The 14,253-nt window shown below is 43.1% G+C and overlaps 1 protein-coding gene across 7 annotated transcripts in view; it reads right to left on the bottom strand.

The window, feature by feature from the left end:
- CCDC62 (coiled-coil domain containing 62) overlaps positions 1-13,673 on the bottom strand; it is a 41,034-nt gene extending 27,361 nt beyond the window's left edge. For 2 of the 7 annotated variants that reach the window (XM_035016900.1, XM_035016899.1), the window contains exons 1-6: positions 13,471-13,673; positions 10,934-11,126; positions 8,116-8,282; positions 5,939-6,040; positions 3,573-3,744; positions 423-524 (exon numbers count right to left, since the gene is read on the bottom strand). In XM_035016900.1, the coding sequence (XP_034872791.1) occupies positions 423-524; positions 3,573-3,744; positions 5,939-6,040; positions 8,116-8,282; positions 10,934-11,126; positions 13,471-13,506 (772 nt within the window). In that variant the 5' untranslated portion in view covers positions 13,507-13,673. Of the gene's footprint in view, positions 1-422; positions 525-3,572; positions 3,745-5,938; positions 6,041-8,115; positions 8,283-10,915; positions 11,127-13,470 lie in introns of those variants that run through there. The other 5 variants (XM_035016903.1, XM_035016901.1, XM_035016902.1 and 2 more) reach the window with 4 other exon arrangements.
- Between the last annotated feature and the right edge of the window lie 580 nt (positions 13,674-14,253).

Raw genomic sequence — 14,253 nt, forward strand, 5'->3', positions numbered from 1 at the left:
TATCTCCTCATTTTATAGAAGAGGAAACAGGGTTAACTGGGAGGCATGATGACAACTTTAATATTCCCTGCCTGGTCCCTCCTGGTCCAAGTGTATTTAAAAAGTTACTATTTTGGGGGCGCCTGGGTGGCTCAGTTGGTTAAGCGACTGCCTTCGGCTCAGGTCATGATCCTGGAGTCCCAGGATCGAGTCCCACGTCGGCCTCCCTGCTCGGCAGGGAGTCTGCTTCTCCCTCTGCCCCTGCCCCCTCTCATGTGCTCTCTCTCATTCTCTCTCTCTGAAATAAATAAATAAAAATCTTAAAAAAAAAAAAGTTACTATTTTGAGAGAGGTGTAATTCCTTTAATCTGTCATAGTTGTACCACAGAAAGTTTAGGCTACAAAGAACTATTCAATCACTTAAATTAATTATCTGTTTTTACCAGTAAAAACCAATTCATCATGCAGGCAACTTTTCTCTTGCTTGAGACGAATGATCTCTTCTCGTTGTTCATTATTTTCTGTTGTCTTTTCATTTAGATCCTCTTCACAAATAGAAGAAAACAAAAGTCCTTGAATAAATACTATTTGCTAGAAGAATATACACTGTGAGTACCTCTCATGCCCTCGGCACCCTTTCCAATTAATGTGAAGTCCCGTCGGAGCTGCAGCCAACATATATCTAAACTCGCTGCATCCCTGGCAATGACCTTCTCAGGCTTCCCTATTCCTGACTGGTCTCTCTACTCAAACCATGCCTCTCCTGCTACAGCCTATTGCCCAGAGAGCAATAAGGGCATTTTTTTTTAAAGAAGAAGTGGGGCTCAAACTCACAACCCCAAGATCAAGGGTCACATGCTCTTCTGACTCAGCCAGCCAGGCACACCAGGGCAATCTTTTAAAAGTAAAAAATCTGGGGGCACCTGGGTGGCTCAGTCGGTTAAGTGGCTGCCTTCGGCTCAGGTCATGATCCCAGGGTCCTGGGATTGAGCCCCGCATCGGGCTCCCTGCTCAGCGGGAAGCCTGCTTCTCCCTCTCCCACTCCCTCTACTTGTGTTCCCCTCTCTCCTGTCTCTGTCAGATAAATAAATAAAATCTTAAAAAAAAAAAAAGGTAAAAAATCTGTGGGGTGCCTGGGTGGCTCAGTCGGCTAAGCGTCTGCCTTCAGCTCAGGTCAGGATCCCAGGGTCTTGGGACTGAGTCCCGCATCGGGCTCTTTGCTCAGTGGGGAGTCTGCTTCTCCCTCTGCCTGCTCCCCCTGCTTGTGCTCTCTCTCTCAGATAAATAAAATCTTAAAAAAAAAAAAAAGTAAAAGATCTGCTCATGTCACTCTTCTCCTAAAAGCCCTCCTAACTCCCTTAGGATGAAATCCAAATCACTGCCCTAAGCCCTGAATGGCCTGGTTTGGCCTATCACTCTCCCCCTTCTTTTGTTCTGTTCCTTGAACATGTCCCAGCCTCAAAACCCACCCAGGGCTTGTGCATTTGCTGTTCCTTCTGCCTGGAAGGCTCTGGGCCCAGATCTTCACATGGTTAGTTCTTCCCACCATCCAAGCTTCTGCTCAAATGTTCTCCTCAAAGTCACCTTCCCAGTCCACCCAAACTGAGTCGATTCCCCTGTCCATTACCTTGTTGTCCTTTAAAGAGATGACAGAGTCTGTCTCTGCTGTCAAGGGGTGTATAGTGTGATTACGGTTTTAGCTGAAGCTACAAACGTAGACAAAGCGCATGATTTGCCACAAGTCAGGGCATCATAAGAATTAAGATTTTAGAAGGCTGAGTCTTTTAAATTGACCACAATAAACTTTCACAATTTCAACAGCAACTCACTCACACAGGGTGTAGGAGTGTTGAAAATCCTGACTCCATCCTGTTCATGTCCGTGCAAAGACCTCCCTCGCGCCTACGTGCTCCAGGGCCTTTGGAGGTTAATGTGTGCCCTGAATGGAATTCGGGAAGGCTTATTCTGATCTTCCCTCTAGTGCACACATGGCACCACTTTAGATGACCACCCTTTGACCTCACCAGAAAGCCCCCTGTTCTATAAAGCTGTGGATTAAGGTCTGGGTGAATTTGTGGAGAGTAGGTATGTAGCACCAAGATCGTGGTCTACCTGATCCCCCCATCAGTAAGTTACCCTGAATAAAACTCCATGTAAATGGTATGGAGTGACTTGCTTTGCTTTTCAGTCTCAAAGTGCCTTCTCAGTCTGGAGGGTACTCTACTGTCCCTCCTCCACCTTCTAACAATGAGGCACCCCACTATGGACAGAGGTGAGAGTAACTTCCACCAAAACATGGCTTTGTCATTCTAAGGTTGCTTGCTGCGCAGTGGGAGTCTGCCTGTGTCTAACATGATGACCACTGACTCTGCGCCAAGGAGGGGAAAGGCCAGAGAAAAGTGGGCCTACCTCCATGCCCTCTGTAGGCAAATGTAAGCTCTTACTCCACCACCTACCTCCACATTCACATAAATAGGACTAACCTATTTGGTATACCTTGCCTCCCCTTCTTTATAAAACTTTAAGTAACATTACTCAGAAGGAAATGAATCATTGAGTTACTCTGAGAACAAAAATAGAAAAGGAGAACGCAAAAGGAATTTTCAAAAATAAAACATGCGCCGAAAGCTACCCTGGCAGATTGTGTTGTTAGTGGCAATCCCTTATCCCTCCCTGCATTCCTCCCAGAGGGACAGATATTTCTCCACTGCCTGACTTTGGGCTCAGCCACATGATGCTTTAGCCAACAGAGGGAGGGTGTGTCGGGTCCTTGCATGTTTCTGCTTCTTCTATTTTTCATCTATCTATCTATCTATTTTAAGTAAGCTCCACACACAACTTTGGGCTCCAACTCACGACCCTGAGATCAAGAGTTGCATGCTCTCCCAACTGAGCCAGCCAGGTGCCCCTGCTTCTTCTCTTACGTTTCTGCCTTCGGGGATGCCTGGGTGGCTCAGTCGTTAAGCATCTGCCTCGGCTCAGGTCATGATCCCAGAGTCCTGGGATCAAGCCCCGCATCGGGCTCCCTGCTCAGTGAGGAGTCTGCTTCTCCCTCTCCCTCTGCCCCTTTGTCTACTTATGGGTGCTCCCTCTCTCAAATAAATAACCAAAATCTTTTTTAAAAATTAAAAAAAAAAAAAAAGTTTCTGCCTTCACCGTGGGGAAAAGTGCCCAGGCCAGCTTACTGGTGAGAAGTGAGATATGGGAAGCAGAATTGCCCCAGAGGAGCAGCTCAGCTGGGCCCAACCAGGATAAGTCAATCCCCGTTGGGCTAATACCTGAGCTTATCAGATGCTTCTGGGTGCATACCACCAAGATGTTGTTGCTGGTTGTTATGAAGCATAAATTAACAATAACTAACCGCTACAGCAAAGGCAGTTTATTTTAAAAATATAACGTATTATACAGTTTCCTCCAAGTCTGTTATTTACCTCATAACATGAATACTGTAGCATAATTCTGTACAAATGAAATGAACATTTCATGGTAGGATCTAAGGCCAGCAACAGACCTCTTAATCACAAGATGAAGTGAACCCAAATGAAGAAGTATGTGCCCAAGGTGAAATGCTTGAATTGATGTCTCTTCCTTACCTTTCAGTTTATTGACTTCAATTTTAAGTGTCTTCAATTTCTGCTTGTAATCTTGCTTTTCTTTCACAATACAAGTCTCCACCATCTTCGCGTCACGCAAGGCATGCTCTAACAGTTTAAATTTTCCTGAGCAGTCTGCAATGTGATTGACGGCCTCGATAATATCTTTGTCCTAAGAACCAAATTTGAAGACTGTTCTGTAAGATTTTTAAGTTTCAACTAATCAGGGGCGCCTGGGTGGCTCAGTCGTTAAGTGTCTGCCTTCAGCGCAGGTCATGATCCCAGAGTCCTGGGATCGAGCCCCGCATCAGGCTCCCTGCTCTTCGGGAAGCCTGCTTCTCCCTCTCCTACTCCCCCTGCTTGTGTTCCCTCTCTCGCTGTCTCTCCCTGTGTCAAATACATAAATAAAATCTTTAAAAATATATATATATATTAAGTAAAATTTCCTCCCTCCCCCACTCACATGGAATAACTATTATTATAATAGCTATAATATATAATAGTTATTAGTAGCAGGTTTTCCTCCTGCTTAAGGACAAGTGTTTCTGCTATAGCACCATATATGCATTCCTGAAGATGCTCATGGTCTGCACATCTCACACCAGGAAGATTTTATGGGAAAAATGGGGCTGGCAGATCAATGGAACTTCATGATTAGATTGGTAGCAAAAAACAACAGGCCCATTTAAGTATGCAAACAGTTCAGCAAAAGCCAGGGCCGACACACCAGTCAATCATTCTTTTCCAGCATCTTCATTAGCACTCACAGCCTCACCAGGAGTTTGCCACAACAGAAACCAGAGTAGTTATTAAAGCCACTAAATTGGTCACTATTTGACTAAAGACAATTCCGTAGACTTTAATATTTTCTCTTCAATTTTAAGAAAGCTTGCCCGTGACCACTTTAAAATGCAGGGAGAAAGCACATATGAACTAGCATGAGGGTCCCATTATGCCTAAATCATTCCCTATTCATCAGCTGCCAAACACATGTTATAGCAGAAGAGACTGTTAGTCAATCACTATCATGACATGGTAGCGGCTCTAGCAACTGCTGGATCGCTAACAGTTTTTCTCTCCATCAAAAAAGAAAAACAAAGAACATTAACAAGCAATCTGATCATCAATGACTTTGTGAGAACTAACACTGGATACCTTGGAAGAAAACAAGTTAATCCAGACATGCTAAACCATGGAATGAGCCTCAGAGACAGAGACCAAAAGTGGAGTCCTGTCTCCTCTCTCAATGTCTTGGGGACATCATTTTAAACTTGTTTCCAACATTTCTAAAATGAATCTTATTTTATTTATTTGAGAAAGAAAGCGCGCACATGCATGCGCAAGTAGGGGAAGGGGCAGAGGGAGAGATTCTTCAAGCAGACTCCCCACTTAGCCTGGAGCCTGATGTGGGGCTCAACCCCACAACCCATGAAATCATGACCTGAGCCAAAATCAAGAGTCAGACACTCAACTGACTGAGCCACCCAGGCGCCCCCCCTTTTTTTTTTAAAGATTTTTTTAAATTTTTTGGGGGGCGCCTGGGTGGCTCAGTCATTAAGCGTCTGCCTTTGGCTCAGGTCATGATCCCAGGGTCCTGGGATCGAGCCCCGCATCCAGCTCCTTGCTCGGCGGGGAGCCTGCTTGTGTTCCCTCTCTCGCTGTGTCTCTCTCTGTTAAATAAATAAATAAAATCTTTAACAAAAAAAAAAAAGTTTTTTTTTTTTAATTTTTAAGTAATCTCTACACTCAATGTGGGGCTGGAACCCAAACCCCAAGATCAAGAGTCACATGCTCCACTAAGCCAGCCAGGTGCCCCTAAAATGAGAATTTCACTTCTTTAAAAGATTTTATTTACTTATTTGACAGAGAGAGAAAGAAAGAGAAAGAGAGAGCACAAGCAGGGGGAGCAGCAGAGGGAGAGGGAGAAGCAGGCTCTCCACTGAGCAGGGAGACGGAGGCGGGGCCCAATCCCAGGACCCTGAGATCATGACCTGAGCCAAAGGCAGACACTTAACTGAGCCACCCAGGCGCCCCTATTTTCTTTTATTTTTTTAAAGATTCTATTTATTTGAGAGTGAGTGAAAGTGAGAAAGATCACAGAGGGAGAAGCGGGCTTGCCGCTGAGCAGACAGCCTGATGTGGGACCCGATCCTAAGACCCTGGGATCATGACTTAAGCCAAAGGTAGATGCCCAACCGATTGAGCCACCCAGGGGCCCCCCTAAAATGAGAATTTTAAAAGAGACAGCAACGTTGGTAGCTCTACCATCTCATTTGCAATGGGACTTAAGTAAGATAATGTATGTGACCATACTTTGTAAAGTACAAAGTGCCCTGGCAAATGAAGGTATTATTATTTTGAATTACCTTTAGCTTTATCATTGTAGTGAGAGCCTGTTCTCGAGCTTGTAATTGTCCTACCTGGGCAGAAAGTTCCACTAATGTGTTGCTGAGATTTTCATTTCTAGCCTACAAGGGAACAACACATAAAATACTAAGTGAGTCATTTAAAAGTTTTCATTACTAGCATTAGCCGCAGTCTGTGCTCATTCTGTTTTGTTTTCTCTTTAACTTTTATTTAGTAACAAAGTGAGCCAAGTAAGCAGTCATCAAAAAAAAAAAAAAAAATACAAATCTTTCTCTCCATTACCTCTAGCATCCTCTCAATGCTTATGTTTGCCCTCCTGAATCATATTGGTTATGCTTATAAATGTCTATTTCCCAATCTCTCTTATGTATAATTCTAGGTTGGCAAAAAAGAAAATAAATGAATGAAAATTGGATTAGTAAGAGACTTCCTTTGCTGAAATAAAGTAGCATTAGTCCTCCTCCCTCTCATGCTCTCTGTCTCTCATTCTCTCTCTCAAATAAATAAATAAAATCTTTAAAATAAAAAGGGGGGGGGGGCGCCTGGGTGGCTCAGTTGGTTAAAGTAGCATTAGTGAACCTCTATGCGCATATATGTGTGTGTGTGTGTGTGTGTAATTTTTACTCTACGTTGAAAGACCTTCACTTCATATTGGGGTATTCTCATTTATCAGGTTTTTGGGGTGTTTTTTTTAACCCCAGAACTACATGATATATTTATTGGTTGGGGAAAAAAGAATAATGAGGCTTTTTAAATAGTATCTCCATGAAGGAAATTTAAATACATGCTACTAAGTGAAAGAAGCCAATCTGAAAAAGGTACATACTATACGATTCCAACTATAGGACATTCTGGAAAAGACACAACTATGGAGATGGTAAAAAGGTCAGTGGTTCCAAAGGTTAGGAGAGACAGGGATGGAACACAGGATTTTTAGGGCAGTGAAACTATTCTGTACAATACTACAATGGTGGATACATGTCATTACACATCTGTCAAAACCCACAAAATATATAACACCAATCGTGAACCCCAATGTAAACTATGACTTTGGGTGACAATGATGTGTTAACAGATTCACTGATTATAACAAATGTACTACCGGGGTGCAGAATGTCCACAGTAGGGGAGATGCATCTGGTGGTGGAGGCAGGGGGTATAGGAGAAATTTATGCATTCTACTCTGTTTTGCTGTGAACATAAAACTGCTCTAAGAAATAAAGTTTATTAATAAAAAAAAAAACTTCCTGCTATGAACTGAACTGCATCCCCCCAAAACGCATATGTTGAAGCCTTAACCTCCAATATGGTATTACTTGGGAGATGCTCCTTTGAGAGATAATTAGGTGTAAAAGAGGTCATGAGTGGGGCCCTCAGGATGGGATTAGAATCCTTGTAAGAAAAGACACCAGAGATCTTGCTCATTCTCTCTCATACATTTCCTTTTCTTTTTTTTTAAAGTAAGCTCTATGCCCTATGTGGGGCTTGAACTCATGACCCCAAGGACAAGCGTCACATGCCTCACTGACTGAGTCAGCCAAGCACCCCCTACATTTTCATTTTTTAATTCAACATATCAATAGAATAGTTTTTACTTATTTTATAGCTAGAAACTGTCTAGAATAATAACTTGAAAAAATAAAAAAGGCATTATCATTATGAAACAAGCATAATACAAAGGCTATAACAAAAATAATGGCTCTCTGTGCCTCTCATAAAACATGAGTTCAAAAAATATCTGATGACCAGTTAGAACTGAAAAGTGAAAAATCAGTCCTACAAATTTTATTCCCCATGTGCCACTAACATGATGTGGATACCGTTTATCATATCAGATAAGGCACATTTAGAAAGCATCATGTGAAGCTACCAAAATTTGATGCTATTCATCTCAGACTTTGAGACTTTCTAAAATAACCCATTGTTGATAAAGCGACAGATGCTCCCAGACCAAATGGGCTGACAGTCAGAAAAGGTGGTAATGAGGTTTACCTCCCAGACAACTCAGCACTGTGCAGCCAACCAAAGCCATAAAATGAACACAATACTATGGTGGCAGATGGACGGATCGACTTTCATACACACACATACATTTTAGTGGAAACATTTAAATCTAATTTCTCAATACCTGAAACAGAATTTGGGCTAGAGAATCTTATCACAAAATAAAACCAACCTCAAGGTCTTCAGAGAGAAGAGAGGAATGGGTTGCCTTCTGAGCCATTTCCTGAAGCTGTAGCTGAGTCTTCTGAAGAACCGTTTGGCATTCAATCTGATTAGATTCAAGGGTTTTTACCTTCTTTGTGAGTGACCTGATTATTTCAGTTCTTTTATGTAGTTCACCTGAGGGAAATTTCATCAATAACCACCCTTTGATCAGATCTGAAGCTTAAAATGCATTTCAAACACACAATTAAAAGGTTAAGTGTGCTATGGGGTGCCTGGGTGGCTCAGTCGTTAAGCGTCTGCCTTCGGCTCAGGTCACGATCCCAGGGTCCTGGGATCAAGCCCCGCACTGGGCTCCCTGCTCAGTGGGAAGCCTGCTTCTCCCTCTCCCACTCCCCCTGCTTGTGTTCCCTCTCTCGCTGTCTCTCTCTCTCTGTCAAATAAATAAATAAAATCTTTAAAAAAAAAAAAAAAGGTTAAGTGTGCTAAATAATTTTTTAAAGGATAATTCTTTTTAAAGAATGTGTTATGGAATCCACGATACTGGATAGTATAGAAACAGAACAGTAGTAACCCAGAAGCCCCACGGATGTCACTTCCTAAACACGATGTCTCCCAATTCCCACCTTCCCAACCACTGTCCTGATCTTAACCATTTGCCTGCTTTTTAATTATAGTGTTACCACCTATGACCACATCCCTAAAACACAGTTTGATTTGAACCGTATATAATTGGGATTATACTCTATGAGTTCTTCCCTTCACTTTTTTCCACCTAAGATGATCCTGAGATTTATCCACATTGTTGTATGTGACTGGTGTTTGTGCACTGTTGTTGCTACATAATATCCCATTACATGATTATGCCAAAATGTAATTACTACTATTGGTAGCCACTTCAGTTGTTTCCACTTTACAGCTATTATGAACAATGTTGCTCTGAATATTCTTAAATGTGTATCTTGGTGTAATTTTGCAAGAGTTTTTGTAGAGCCTTTCTACTCAAATGGGGTCCTTGAGCCAGCAGCATTGACATCACCTGGTAATTTGTTAGAAATGCAGACTCAGGCCCCAGACCTATTGTATCATAATCTACATATTAATAAGATCCTTAGGTCATTCACTTGTACTCTGACCCATGGGTATATTCCCAGAAGTGGAAATGTGGGGCCATGAGCTATGTGTATCTTTAACTTTACTAGATACTGTCAAATGATTTTCCAAGTAGTTGTACCAACTGACACTCCCACCAGCAGTCAATGAGTCTTCCCTTGGCTCCAAAATACCTGCTACCTTTATATATACCTGATATCTTTACCAATACCTGATCATTTTTGCTGGTCTGATAAGTGTAAACGGTATCTCATTACGGTTTTAATTTGCATTTCCCTAGTTACTAATGAGAATCTTTTTTTCTAAGTAGGCTCCACGCTGGGCTTGGAGCTCCAACACAGGGCTTGAACTCATGACCCTGAGATCAAGCCTGAGCTGAAATCGTTAGATGCTTAACCAACTGAGCCAACCAGGCGCCCAAGTTTCTTATTTTAAAACCAGATACTGTTGGCTATATGCAATGTCATCTTCATCTTTAACACATTTGTGCAAGATATTATATTACATCTAATGTGCAATCAAATCAAACATGATGCGTGTATGTGTGTGGCTGGGTATGGTCAGAGTAAAATCAAGTGATCATCAAAGAAATGGAAAATTATGCATATTTAGTTTGTCATGTTTAAGAATCCTTTGGGTAACAGAAGATAAAAAAAGGAGTTATCTATTAAACAGATCCAGTGTTTTCCCTTCTAATACAGTCTGGCATTGATGTAGTGTCACTAGAACATTCAGACCTTAGAGCAGCACTAAAGGGATGACAGAATTAAAATATGGTACAAGAAAAATTTTTGCAAGCCATTTTTGAGACTGCTATATTTTTAAACGATGACTGTTTTAGATACTTAAGATCAAGTTCAATACCAAAAATTTAAAATCTTTGAGTCAGTTCAACAGAAATGGCTAGTCCTATGGCATTTCTATTCATATTCTAGCTCAAAACTAATTTCATTCAGATTCACTCGGGACACTTCAGGTTAACTGGAGCTCTCTCCAGCACCCTCTCTACATTTAAACTGTCTGCCCGGGGCGCCTGGGTGGCTCAGTTGGTTGGGCGACTGCCTTCGGCTCAGGTCGTGATCCTGGAGTCTCTGGATCGAGTCCCGCATCGGGCTCCCTGCTCAGCAGGGAGTCTGCTTCTCTCTCTGACCCTCCCCCCTCTCATGTGCTCTCTCTCGTTCTCTAATAAATAAAATTTTTTAAAAATCTTAAAAAAATAAATAAAATAAAAAAATAAACTGTCTGCTCAACTTCAACTCACATTGTGTTTGTTCAATTTTGAGTGTTCATAAAGGCCTCCTATCTTCAATTAAACTAAACTCCAGGGCAGCAGGGATTGTGTTGAGATATTTTATCTCTTATCTTTCCCGTGCGCCCCGCTTTTTTCCCCTAATGTATTTAATATTTAAATACATTTGTGTTTCGGGTGCCTGGGTGGCGGTCGGTTGAGCATCTGACTCTTGTTTTAAGTTCAGGTCGTGATCCTGGGTTCCTGGGACTGAGCTCTGCATTGCGCTCCATGCTCAGCAGGGAGTCTGCTTGGGGATTCTCTCCCTCTCCCTCTGCCCTTCTCCCTGCTCACATGTGCGTGCGCACTCTCTCTCTCAAATAAAAATATTTATTCTAAAATAAATATATTTGTGTCTAACCCATGAGCCCTTTGAATATGCTGGCACATAGAGATATATAACAGATACTGCTAATGTATTTCTGACCCTCTAATTTGCTGCAACGTTCTTCCAAAGTCAATACTTTCTGCCGATCCTCTTCCCATGAAAGAAGTTGTCTCTGATGTACTGCAACCATATCATTGAGCTCTTTATCGCGATCTTTTAATTCTCCAATAAGCAGCTGCAGCTCTTTCCGTTGTTTCTCGATAGTGGAAATCTCAACTTCTGACCCGATGTTCTAGACAGAGAAAGTGGTTTTACATCACAATAGAACTAATCAATAACATAAATCAGCTGAAGCATTTTTTCCCAAATAATTGTATCTTCTTTTGCTGCCAAATTCAAGACAGTTAAATTATTTTTTATTCACTGCTTATAACATGGCATCAAAATTATGTATATTTAAAACGAGTTCATGCCTACTGTGTACTCTGCCTCTATAATTTTCTGTCATACCACACATGCCACTCTTAAATAAAAGTGGGACCGTTTGTAAAACCTTCATTGGCTAATCACAAATAAACTCATTTTGACATTTTTGTCTTTGCTGTCAACCCATTCCTTGTATCAGTCAACAATATTACCCCACACTTTGCCCCAGCAATTCTGGTTCAATCAAGTAAATGAAAACATGAAATAATTACTGTTTGAATGTAAAGAATTCTCATAACATCTAGCACATATACTCAATCTACCAGATTGGTCCAAACTCAACACACCTGTTTATAAAGGAAAATTTTCAAACATACACAGAAGATAAGGGAATTGTACAATAAACTCTTATGTTCAGTACCTAAGTTCTACCATTATCAAGATTCTGCCACATCTGTTTCAATTTTCCTTTCTCTTTCTGTTGTTAAAAAAACTCTTACATATTTTGGCATGCATCTCTAAAATTGAACATTTTTTATATCACCATGATGCCATTTCATACCTAATAAAATTACCTACAGTAATTCCCTTTATACGTATGTCATTTTTTTTTTTAAAGATTTTATTTATTTATTTGAGAGAGAGAATGAGATAGAGCATGAGAGGGGGGAGGGTTAGAGGGAGAAGCAGGCTCCTCGCTGAGCAGGGAACCCGATGCGGGACTCGATCCCGGGACTCCAGGATCATGACCTGAACCGAAGGCAGTCGCTTAACCAACTGAGCCACCCAGGCGCCCGCGTATGTCATTTTAAAGACTAGCTCGTTAAGTTGGTCTGGCCTAAATGTGAATCCAGAATTAATCACTTTAGTGGCTCTATAACATTGCACAAATTACTTAACCTCTCTAAGCCTTGGTTTCCTCACCTGTAACATGGTAATAACAACGCTTTAACTTCTTAGTTGTGTGGATTAAGCAAGATAAACTGTGTAAAGCATTCCACATGACTTGGCACAGGGTAAGCACTCAACAAACATTAGCTATCGTTATTTTTCTTTTAAGGAAAAATTTTAAGATACCAACTTAAACACGTGAAAGGGATATAGTTTTTCCAAACATTGGCTATTATTGATTGTGAAGCACATTTTGAAATATGGTACTGCCCCCATCCGTGAAATAAAAGAACTGAAAGTGTTACTTCAAGAATTCTATCTTGGGGGCGCCTGGGTGGCTCAGTTGGTTGAGCGACTGCCTTCGGCTCAGGTCATGATCCTGATCCTGGAGTCCCTGGATCGAGTCCCGCATCGGGCTCCCTGCTCGGCGGGGAGCCTGCTTCTCCCTCTGACCCTCCCCCCTCTCATGTACTCGCTCTCTCTCATTCTCTCTCTCTCAAATAAATAAATAAAATCTTTAAAAAAAAAAAAAGAAGAATTCTATCTTAAAAATCGTAGTTAAAACTTCACGAGAGGCCCATTTGTATCATTACTGCTTTCTGAAAAATAAGGTTTGTAAATAAATAATGACGAATGAACTACAGTTCGTTACAGAATTACAGTAACTAAACTAAAATTTGGATCAAGTGATTCCAAATCACAAGATTTAAATTCTAAGTCTTTGGTAAACCATTCGTTAATTCACTTTTTCACTGAACAAGTATTTGCTGAGCGCCCAGTGCCTGGGGATGCAGTAATGAGCGCGCCGGCAAGGAGCACATACTGCAGGATAGGAAAACAGGCAATTCGCCAAACATGCCACAAAAAAAAAAGCTCATTTCGCCGTACTGATGAATGCAAAGCTCACTTTTCTTCGTACACTCATAAATGCAAAGCTCGCTTTCAACACTTTCTGGTAAAACGGAGTTGCGAGAGCGCTCGTCCCCTCGCATGTTACCGTGAAGGAAATTAAGGGCAGGAAGCGAGGCGGCGCACAGAAAAGCTGCTCTCCAAACGCCCAAGTGTCGTTAAACAGTGAGCACCCAGTTACTCGCCGCCCGTCTCGGCGCCCGGGCCGGATGTCGTTCTTACTAAGGAAAGGGGCCAGATGCGACGCCCCGTTTCTCCTCTTCGTACTGTGTATCGCTTTACATCTTAAGCAGAAACCGTTCCTTAAAACCACCCCGGTTCGGCCAGACTGCTCCCCGCCCCGCGAGGCTCGCGGTCCACTCGCACCCCGACGCTCCAGCGGAGACGCTGAGCCGGCGGCGGCCGCTCACCTGGCGCCCGACGAGGAAGGTCGCCGAAGGGTTCATGGGTGCTTCCTCCGCCCCCGGAGAAAGTCGGTGAGCGCAGCGTCACCTTACAAACGCCATAGGCGCGCCTGCCCGGAGCGGGGGGGCGAGCCCCGAACCCCGGAGCCCCGCGCCCTCGGCCGCTCCGAGTAAGGCCCCAAACCGCCCGCCCAGAGGAACGCGCCCGCCGGCCCCGCCTACGGCGTCGCCGAGGGGCCACCCCGGCTCTCGCGAGACCTGAGGTGCGCCCTCCTGGCTCTCGCGCGTGCGGGTCGGGGCTGCGGGCTCTGGGAAGGTTGGTCTGCGGTTGTGAGGTCCGTCAGCCACCGTCCGCAAAGAACCGGTTCTTCGCCGTTAGCCAGCGAACGAGGAAGCAAATTAAAGGCCGTTTCTGCCCCCGCCACCGCAGTTTTGACAGTTGAGCTGCTCACTTCTTTCCCGGTCTTGTCGGCCGCTGTGCACACCGGGCACTGAGAACGGTACCTGGCCGTTCACCCGAATACCTGGACGGACGCAGACGCCAGCCCCGGTAGTTAGCAGCTGCTAGCCATTCTAGCACACAGCTCGAAACTACGAATCACAGATTGAGGCGGCGGCGGGGGGGGAGGGGGTGGGGTGTGTGTGTGTGTGTGTGTGTTTTGTCTTTTTGACTCTTGATGAAGCTTTTGAATAACAATGAGAACTTGGGCACTTGGTCATGACAAAATCTACCACATTCTGGGTGTGTGTGTGTGTTTTGTTTTGTCTTTTCGGGAAAGCAAGTTCCTA

The sequence above is a fragment of the Mirounga leonina genome, unplaced genomic scaffold, assembly GCF_011800145.1.
Source record: "Mirounga leonina isolate KUSES-001 unplaced genomic scaffold, KU_Mleo_1.0 Mir_171, whole genome shotgun sequence".
Taxonomy (NCBI): domain Eukaryota; kingdom Metazoa; phylum Chordata; class Mammalia; order Carnivora; family Phocidae; genus Mirounga; species Mirounga leonina.